The 10,475-nt window shown below is 42.9% G+C and overlaps 2 protein-coding genes across 2 annotated transcripts; both read left to right on the top strand.

The window, feature by feature from the left end:
• The first annotated feature begins 231 nt into the window (after positions 1–231).
• On the top strand, positions 232–7,692 carry LOC109421178 (fatty acid synthase-like). The gene is made up of 6 exons (XM_019695672.3): positions 232–750; positions 808–2,772; positions 2,834–3,254; positions 3,311–5,458; positions 5,523–5,872; positions 5,929–7,692. The coding sequence occupies exons 1-6, from the start codon at positions 317–319 to the stop codon at positions 7,613–7,615; spliced, it is 7,005 nt and encodes a 2,334-aa protein (XP_019551217.3). The 5' UTR covers positions 232–316; the 3' UTR covers positions 7,616–7,692.
• Positions 7,693–8,733: 1,041 nt separating this feature from the next.
• Positions 8,734–10,305, top strand: LOC109427801 (uncharacterized). Its single transcript, XM_062854824.1, has 2 exons — positions 8,734–9,346; positions 9,423–10,305. The coding sequence occupies exons 1-2, from the start codon at positions 9,341–9,343 to the stop codon at positions 9,870–9,872; spliced, it is 456 nt and encodes a 151-aa protein (XP_062710808.1). The 5' UTR covers positions 8,734–9,340; the 3' UTR covers positions 9,873–10,305.
• Positions 10,306–10,475: the final 170 nt, after the last annotated feature.

Here is a 10,475-nt window from a genome sequence, read left to right as displayed (position 1 = left end):
CGTTCATTAAAAAATACATTTTTACTGCATGTTAGAACAAGTAATAAATTCTTAAATATTAATTTCTGCCTCTACCACTTAACCAAAGTCAAGAACCTACCCAGGTCACACTATAAGCTTCGTGATAATAAATGCATTTCTCATTACACATTCTAATTCTGCATAATTAGCTAGGGCTTCCTAGGTCAGCGCAACGCGGCTACTATAAATTGATCAAACGGAGCATCATTGATTACTAATAGCTTTCGGTCCGTTGCAGATATAGGAATTCCCTCGTTCTAATTTCGCAGTGGTTCGTGGCTAATCGATCGAAAAAATGCCGTCGCGTCAAATTCAATCAGTTGGTACGGGAGAGAGTGTGGTGATATCCGGAATATCCGGTCGTTTTCCGCGGGCTAACAATGTTCGCGAGTTTGCTCGCAGCCTGTACGAAAAGCAGGACCTCGTGGATGATTTGGAAACTCGTTGGCAGCATACGATGCAGGATGTGCCTCGGCGCACCGGGAAGGTTGGCAACATGGAGAATTTCGATGCTGATTTCTTCGGGATTGGACGATATGAGCGGGACGCGATGGATCCACAGATGCGCATGACCGTTGAGCATGTCTACGAAGCTGTGCTCGACGCCGGAGTGAATCCGCAGACTATTCGGGGATCGAGAACGGGTGTGTTCAGTGGAGTGTGTTTCTCGGAAACTGAAGTGTGCATGTACTACAGAGCACGTCCTCCCAGAGGACTCGGCTTGTTGGGGTAAATGAATAGTGTGCTAAATCATGTAAGTGTTCTAATATATTTGTTTGTTCAAAGGTGTGCCAAATCGCAGATTCCCAATCGTGTTTCGTACTTGCTTGATCTAAGGGGTCCAAGTTATGTGCTTGATACGGCTTGTAGTAGCTCAATGTACGCATTGGACGTGGCGTACCGCAGCATAATGAACGGCGAGTGTGATGCGGCTATTGTTACGGGAGCGAACCTTACATTGCATCCCTTCATTACGTACCAGTTTGCAATGTTGGGAGTTCTAGCGAAGGATGGATATTGTCGACCTTTCGACAAGGATGCAACCGGATATACGCGTTCAGAAGCGGTCTGTGCTGTGTATTTGCAGAAAGCGAAGGATGCAAAGCGAGTTTATGGCCATATCATTCATTCCAAGACAAACTGTGATGGTTTCAAATCGGAAGGAATAACTTATCCTTCGGGATCAGTTCAACAGCAGTTGCTAACCGAGTTCTACGACGAGGTTGGAATCAGTCCAACAGAGGTTGACTACGTTGAAGCGCATAGCACTGGAACGTTTGTGGGGGATCCAGAAGAATGTGATGCGATAGATAAAGTGTACTGTACTGGAAGAACCGGTCCCCTACTAGTGGGCTCTGTTAAATCCAGCATTGGGCATACGGAAGCCTCGGCAGGAGTTTGCTCGATCACAAAATGCATCATAGCTATGGAGAATGACCTCATTCCTCCCAACATAAATTATACCGAATACAGGCCGACAATTCCATCTCTGGTTGAAGGTCGCCTGAAGGTAGTTGCTGATCCCACTCCTCTTTCGGGTCCTTTGGTTGGCATCAATTCGTTTGGCTTCGGAGGTGCGAACGCTCATGCCTTGTTATGTCGCAATTTGAAAGAGAAAGTGAACAGAGGACTACCGGATGATGATCTTCCTAGGTTGGTTACGTGGTCAGGAAGAACCCGGGAATCTATTGAATACATGCTTCAGGATATAGGTCAGCGTCCGCTAGATGTTGAGTTTATTGCTTTGTTGTATAGCATTCAGCAACAAGCTATTCCAGGCCACCGTTATCGAGGTTTCGGAATTTATCAGAAGAATGGAGAACGCCCAGCTGTGCTACAAACATCGTTCATAGATCGAGTGAAGCTTGAGGCTCGTCCAGTGGTCGCTATTTTTGGAGGATTAAACACCAACTGGAGACAAGAACTTGATGCTCTACGACAGTTTTCTGTAGTGGAAGCTACCTATGTTAAATGTAGCGGTATCTTGCGATCATTGAAGTTCGACCTACATAAAAGACCCTCGGGAAAAGAGAGCATTTTGTACAACATGGTCGGTACGACTATTCTTCAGTTGTCTATCGTTGAATTGCTGAGTTCGATTGGAGTTAAGTTCGATTTCTATGGAGGACATTCCATTGGACAATTTACTTGCGCATATCTAGACCACAACTTGAACCTAGAACAATGCCTTCGACTGGCCTTCTGGCATGGATTAGTATATTCAGATTGCCATGCAGTTTGTGATCGTTCAGCATTTGTTCGTATTAATTCAAAGTTAAACCAGCTGCCTCTGAAAAACTTCACCAAAGATACTGCAACTAGCTTCGGTATATTGACAGCACCCGAGAAAGCATTGCTGGAACAGATTCGTCAACTGAAAGCATCTGGTTTTGTTGCAGAAGAACTGTCGTTCTTGAATATCCATACGGATGCTACAAAAATCGGCTCGCTTGCAAGCAAACTGAGACAAACTGTTAATACCGTACTGAATAGAGCAGTTCTAGCTAGTGAAAAGTGGATTACTTCTGGTATGCCACAGACGTCTTCCATATTCCACTCGCCGAAGCTACATGATGTGACGTCTATAGTTAATTTGTTCGAGAAGATGCCTCATCGTTCAAACGTTGTCGAGTTCGGAAGTTCGCTATCTTGTGAGAACGTTCTTCGACTCTTAAACCACAATTCGTGTTACATTCCATCAGGTTATCAATCTCCCGACCCAACCAGTCAATTACTATGTAGAGTGGGACAGTAAGTAGTTCACATTTTATAGCTTTCAATGATATTCATATCTCTATCAAATCCCTTACAGCCTGTACATAACATCTCAGAACTTGAACGTCCCAAAGCTGTATCCAGCAGTCCAATTTCCTGTGTCTCGAGGAACACCGATGATTGCACCTCTGATTCGATGGGATCACCGAGAAGACGCCTTCGTTGTCAAATATACTTGGGAAGAGAGTACAAAATCCAACATGTTACGATTCAAAATCTCTCTGTCCACGCAAGAATACAAACATATCGTTGGACATTGCATTGACGGACGAATTCTGTTCCCAGCTACTGGATATTTGCAACTGGTTTGGGAGCTTTTGGCTTACTTGGGCAACAGAGACCTTGTTGACTACCCTGTTGAATTCGAGGACATCCGATATTTGAGAGCCACCACTTTGACGAAAGGACAAACTGTTGAGTTGCTGATTACGATTCAGGAGATGTCAGGACGTTTCGAGGTATTTGATTAATCATTATTTTGTCATGGAGTCGTATTATCCTATTATTTTTTTAGATCTCCGAAGGAAGTACAGTGGTTGTGACGGGAATATCAAGAATGATGAAAAATGTAGACTATCCAACAATTCAAGAAGTGTCAACGCCAGCTGTGACATTACAATCGAAAGATTTCTACAAAGAGCTTCGTTTACGTGGATACTATTACACGGGTCTGTTCAAGTCGGTGCTGGAAGCAAAATCGGACGCAACAATGGCAAAGGTCCAATGGAAGGGCAACTGGATGGCTTTCCTGGATTGCCTACTACAAACTGGCATAATTGCGATCGACACCAGATCCTTGATGGTTCCAACTGCTATTGAACGGCTTTGTATTGCCCCGAAGGCCCATTTGGCAATGATGGAACGAGAAGGAGAAGACTGTGAGTTCTTCACGATGAAGTCCTGTCCGAACACCAATGTTTCAGTTTGCGGTGGCATTATGGTTTGTAATCCTCGAGCCAGCAGTGTTGGTCGCAGAAATCCTCCTGGTATTCCAATATTGGAGACATATCAATTCGTGCCGTATCACGCTGACGATCAGGTCTCAGATCTGGAAGCGATTAGGATGTGTGTTCAGCTGGCACTGGAGAATGTCCCAACGTTATCAATCAATGTGACAGAAATTCATAGCGAGCGAGTTCCAATCATCGCACATTTGTTTGGAGAAGCCATTGCTGATCTTCCGTTGGTGAAAGCCAATCTAACCGTGTTAGCTAAAGCAGAAATGGAGCTGGATAATGTCACTGTTAAGCTGGAAAAGTTATCTGATCAATCAAACCAGCTCTTTTTGATAACCGACAGCAACTGGAGCGAACCAAACTTCTTGAAGGGTGCTGTTGGTCGGCTGGTGGACGGAGGATTCATCGTCATTCGCGAGAAGATCAACTTCAATCTAGACGATCTAGAACTTCCAGACGAACTCAACATGATTGCGTCATTTAGAGTTGATCAAGAAGAAACATATATCTGTCTGCAGCGTAAAATCAAGGGTTTCAATGATACTCCTGCAATTTTGCAAGTTGATTCAACTGATTTCAGTTGGTTGGCGCCATTGAAACAGGCTGTCAAACTCCGACCTGTGATTCTGTTCTCACAGAACGACTCAGTTTCCGGAGTTGTTGGCTTGGTTAACTGCATTCGCAAAGAACCTAAAATGCAAATTGTCCGCTGCGTACTGATCGATGATGCAAAAGCTCCGGAATTTTCTTTGAATGACCCATTATACAAAAACCAGTTGGAATTAGGACTGGCTATCAACATTCTCCGGAATGGTGTTTGGGGCAGTTATCGTCATGCATTGATTTCTAAGAAACCTAAGACAGAGCCCGTAACCAAGCATTGCTACGCAAATACCCTTACAAAGGGCGACCTATCGTCGATGATGTGGTTCACCGGAGCCTACAACGAGTGGGATGTTGTGCCCAACAAGGTTAAGGTATCGTATAGCACACTGAATTTCCGCGATGTGATGGTTGCCACAGGTCGATTGTCTTCAGACGTAAGCTCGTTCAATCGTTTAGAAGAAGAATGTGAACTGGGCTATGAATATGCTGGAGTAACGGAAGATGGTAGACGGGTGACAGGAGTTCTGCCATCAGGAGCACTATCTACCGTAGTTGATGCCGATCCACTACTCGTTTGGACCATTCCGGATAGTTGGAGCTTGCAGGAAGCTTGCACGGTACCCATTGTTTACAATACGGTTCTAACAGCATTTAAAGTGAGTGCCAATGTAAAGAAAGGTCAATCGGTGTTAATCCATGCAGGTAGTGGAGGCGTCGGATTGGCGGCTATTAATGTTGCACTAGCGTATGGAATGGAGGTGTTTACTACTGTTGGAACCGACGAAAAGGCCAACTATCTCTTGAACGAGTTTTCTGCTTTGAAACGAGAAAACATCGGAAATTCCAGAGATTTGTCATTCGAACAGATGATCAAGCTGAGAACCAATGGAAGAGGAGTGGACTACGTATTGAATTCATTAGCTGAAGAGAAATTACTAGCATCTGTGAGATGTCTGGCAAAGGGTGGTCATTTTCTAGAAATTGGAAAGTACGACATGGCTAGAGATTCTCAACTTTCTTTGGAGTTATTTAAGAAAGGAATAACATTTACCAGTGTGATGTTAGATGCAGCAATTAGGGATCGTCATAAATTCAAGATGGTAAGCAAAATTAACTTCATTGGTTTCAGTCCTCGTTTACTATGTGTTTTATGCTATTTTCCAGAACTTGCATAAACTACTAAATGATGCAATTCAGGCTGGTATTGTGAAGCCATTGAAGACAAATGTGTTCGATGCTGCTGATCTGGAGAAAGCAATGAGATTCCTGGCCAGTGGAAAGCATATGGGCAAAATTGTGATCAAAGTACGTGAAAACGAGAATGACGCCGAAACGCTGCCAATCACATATTTCCCGCATGTTTTCTGCAATCCGGATCAGGTGTACGTCATTGTTGGCGGTTTGGGAGGGTTTGGTTTGGAACTGGCGGATTGGCTTGTACTGCGTGGATGTAGAAAGCTGGTGTTCAGCTCTAGTCGAGGCATCACTAAGCCATATCAGGAATTCAGGATCAAGTAAGTTTTTTCATTGTCTTTTAGTTTTTTTAATTCAAACTGAATACTTCTCCTAGAACCTGGCACAATTACGGTGTACACACTCACGTATGCACAGCAGATGTTACGACAATGGACGGTTGCCGTGTCCTTCTGAAAGAAGCATCTCGATTCGGTTCCGTATCGGCGATCTACAACTTAGCTGTACAGCTTCGAGATGCTATTCTGGAGAACCAATCTGTTGAAAAGTTCGTGGAATGTATGGCGCCCAAAGCGAAGGCAACTAAATACCTAGACAAGGTCAGCCGTGAGATGTGCCCGGATTTGAAGCACTTCATTGTGTTCTCCAGCGTTTCTTGTGGACGGGGAAATGCAGGTCAGAGCAACTACGGTATGGCGAACTCTGTGATGGAAAGGATTATTGAACGGAGGCACGCAGATGGTCTTCCTGGTAAAGCCATTCAATGGGGAGCAATTGGTGAGGTTGGGCTGGTTGCTGACATGGCGGAAGACAAGATCGACTTGGAAATCGGAGGAACACTACAGCAGCGCATTTCATCGTGTCTTCAGGAGATGGATTACTTGCTGACATGTGAAGCCCCTCTTGTGGCCAGCATGGTGGTTGCGGAAAAACGAACAGGAACTGCATCAAAGAACGTGATTGAAGCTGTTATGAACATAATGAATATCCGAGATCTGAAATCAATATCAATGGAAAGTACTTTGGCAGATATTGGGATGGACTCATTAATGGCAGTGGAAATTAAACAGGTCTTGGAAAGAGATTTCGATATGGTGTTGTCCCCACAAGACTTGAGAACACTTTCGTTTGCCAAATTGCTGAAAATGGACGAGGAGAAGAAACAAGCAGCAAAGGATAAGGAATTGCAGCAAAGTGAAGGAATGATAATCGGAATGCAAATGTTGTTGAGAAATCTTGGCAACGAGGAGACTAGTGAATCGACACTGCTGAGGTTACCATCTGCTGGTAATGAAGGTCGTCCACTATTGTTTATTCCTGGTGTTGAAGGTGTTGCAGGCAATGTTTGGAAAGCGATTGCTGAAAACGTAAAGGCTCCAGTATACATGCTTCAGTTAACAAAATCCTTGGATTGCGAAAGTGTTCCAGCTATTGTAGAGCGTCTCATTGATGAAATTAGTGAAACAATGGTAAAATGTTCCAATGATTTTACAATAGTGGCATATTCGTTTGGATCACTGATAGCAATCGAAATTGCCAGATGTTTACAGAGCAAAGGAATTCGCGGGCAGCTTTTGTTGCTGGATGGTGCACCAAAGTACTTGAAACGTTGGTCCCTGAAACAGCTTAACAATAACCCTTCGGATGGTGAAGTTGAGAAGCTCATTCTTCTTGTTTTGATTGCCCTAGTATTTCCGGATCAGCCCCCTGAAAAGGTGATGAGTATCTTAGATATCACTTCTTTCGACGACCAAATCGAAAAAGTTATCGAGGTTGGAATGGAACAGAGCGAATATTCACCGGAATATACGAGGAAGATGACGAAAGCGCTGTGCAAGAGAATAAAAATGGCAGCATTGTTGAACCTGGATGAAGATCAACCGTTGGATCTTCCGATTACTTTAGTGCGGCCAACTGATGCTGCATTCACAGATATTGAGGATGATTATGGATTGGCCAGTTATACGACGGGTGATATCACCCTTCGTATGGTTGAAGGAAACCACGTATCAATGTTGGATAATGTTGATATTGTAGAGATCATCAATAATTTTGGTTGTTAGTCGCTATTTTATTAGTTTGAAGACATTATCTTATTTATTCGTATGATAGATTTATAATAAAAATTTGCATCTCTTAATTTGGTGTTATTATTCCATCGATATTGTTTAAGATGAAAGATTCAGAAACATTGCGAATATTCAGCACCGTCAATTCGGTCGGTTGGTGTGTTGTGCCCCTTCTTATTATTACATCTGATATCCCATACCCAGCAAAACATCGTTTTTTTGCATTTTTTTCAAGAGGGGCCCTATGTTTACTTAAACCACGTAATCGATTCTATAGAAATATAGCATACGATACACCGAAAAACTTTGTCGAAGACCGCAACGTGATCAGACACTTGTTCAAAAAGCTATAGCCTTGACAATACCTGCCCATTCAATGGGATTTTATTGGTATTGTTATTCCTTTACGTGTTAAATGTTAAGCAGCACCACATGGTCTACAGGTAATATCTTTTCTCAGAAGCTTTGGATGACTTTGCGGTCTTCGGCCAAGTTTTTCAGCACATGTAAGGCTATAGTTCTATATAAACGATTATGTGATTTAAGAAACAATTGTGGCCCTTGCGAGAAAAATGCAAAAACGATGTTTTCCCATATAAACCTTCATATAAACTTTGAATGAGTTTAGCACCGCTCAAATGTTAACGGATTGAGCTGAAAATTTGACCAGAGCATCGTGGTGTCTCATAGAACGAAATAAAAAGGGGGCCCATCGAACTTTTTGACATGTGGTAATGTACCATTCAAACAACATTTTACATTTATACAATTTATTAAATTTCTGTCAAGATTTTAAGCCACAATCAGTTTCTCACCACTAACTGGAACTGGGGCAACATGTACCGAACCTGGGGTAGCAGCAATCTGCTTCGACACTGGAACCGTTGACAGGTAGCTTCCATGCTGTCCCCATCCATAGGCTTCGGCATTTCCGTACGTTCCCCAAGGTTGTCCCCATGGGTATGAAGACTTCAACACGTTGGCATTGTGTCCGTAGAAACCGTTATCGTAACTATATTGCTGGGACCATGCTGGTGACCAGGAGTTGGTGTAGGAGTGAGTATTCCAGGCGTCAGATTTGGCGTGTGGCCAAGCGTTGTTATACAGGCCTTTACCGTAAACTCCGTATGAAGGCCACACGGAGGTACTTACTGACCAGGACGGATACGGCGCCTCCGAGATGTAAGAAGCTTGAGATGCAACCGCGAGGGTTAGGGCTATGATGGTGATGAAAACCTAATGCAGAAGAGAAGGGCTGATTGTTTGAAGGTAAGCTAATTGCCAAACAAACTACCTTCATGATGAATCTGATAGTGAGGTAGGTTGAGATAGCTAACGAATGATTGATTGGGAAGTGATGCTTGAACTCAATCAGTTGCTCGTTCTCTTCGAACCACAAGCTACTAGAGTGCAAATTTTACGGTTGAGTGGATCCAACAGCGATCTGAAAGCAAGGAGATTGTGTTGTGTAATTATAACAGGATGTTCAAACTATATGTACGCTAGCAGAAACGATATTTATATCGAAGGCGTCACATGTATTGTTTGATGTGATATAAAATATAGGACGATTTTTTCTATTTTTCAATCTACTTCGTTTTGTAGTCTGCATAGTGAGACTGAAAGAAACAAAGTATAAATACGATCACCAAACACTCTCTCAACATCAGTCAACAGTTTTCCATTTCAGCAAATACATACAATATAAATTCTATCAAAATGAAGGTAACTTATATTGTTTCAATAGCATTGTCAGATTCCTACTGAATTATTTCAACCCTAACATCAACTCGTCCAACAGGTTTTCATCGCCATCATCGCCCTGACACTTGCAGTGGCTTCCCAAGCATCGTACATTCCGGAGGCAGCTTCCTACTCAACCTGGCCGACTAGCAGCTCGGTATGGCCACCAAACGGTCTCTACGGAAAAGGATTCAACAACGGCTGGGCATACGTTGACGGTGGCAACTGGAACACCTACCCCAGCATCAACTCGTGGTCTCCTGCTGCTTGGTCTCCGTACGGATACAATAATGGCATCTATGGACACAAGACCGTTGTTCAAACAAATGTAGCCAAGTCGGCGTATCCATGGGGACTACCATGGGGAACCTATGGCAGCGCTGGAGTGTATGGATGGGATCACCAGTTCCAATCGGTTCCAGTAACGAAACAGCTTGCTACCGGTGCTGGGTCGGTTTATGTCACACCGTCAATCTCATATGCTGGAAAGAAAGTGGTTGTCGCTTGAAAAGTGGTGGAATGCAGTGAACAATAAACAACTCAAAATGTACTTGTGCTTTTAATGATCATTATTTTGATTCTTTTACATTACCGGGATCCATTTTCCTGATTATGTTATTTTGCAAAATAATAGGCTAAGATCCAAGATCCGCTAGCCTCGCTAAATCACACGAAATAACATCACATTACACGCCTAACTTTACCAAACACCGTATGTAACATTTGTAAACAAAAAGAGATTTCCACATGAGGCGCTGAATTTCGTTAGGGGTTACTTGTATCACTCACCTTTGGGGATGATTTGTGAAAAAATACCCGGATTTTTCACGTTTCTGGAATGCTCAATGTATGAGTTTCCATGGGAACAGCGAACTTCCCCTTCGATTTTATCCGTTCGTGAATTTTGTTAGATACGGTTTTTGGTAAAGTTAGGCACTAGTTACAGCATTTCTGAACTCTGTCAATTCAATCTATTTTTGTTCCCTTCATCCATCTCTTTTTGCGTAACCAATGCTCGGGTTGAACTACATCTAACATTTCAAATGTACATTGAGAAAGAATTTTTTAATAGATTTTTTCTTACTGAAAGAAAAATACAATTCTTTATTAT

This window comes from Aedes albopictus, chromosome 2 (assembly GCF_035046485.1).
Source record: "Aedes albopictus strain Foshan chromosome 2, AalbF5, whole genome shotgun sequence".
Classification (NCBI taxonomy): Eukaryota; Metazoa; Arthropoda; class Insecta; order Diptera; family Culicidae; genus Aedes; species Aedes albopictus.
Note: the sequence above shows the minus strand (reverse complement) of the source record. Positions and strands in the feature narration are given on the sequence as shown.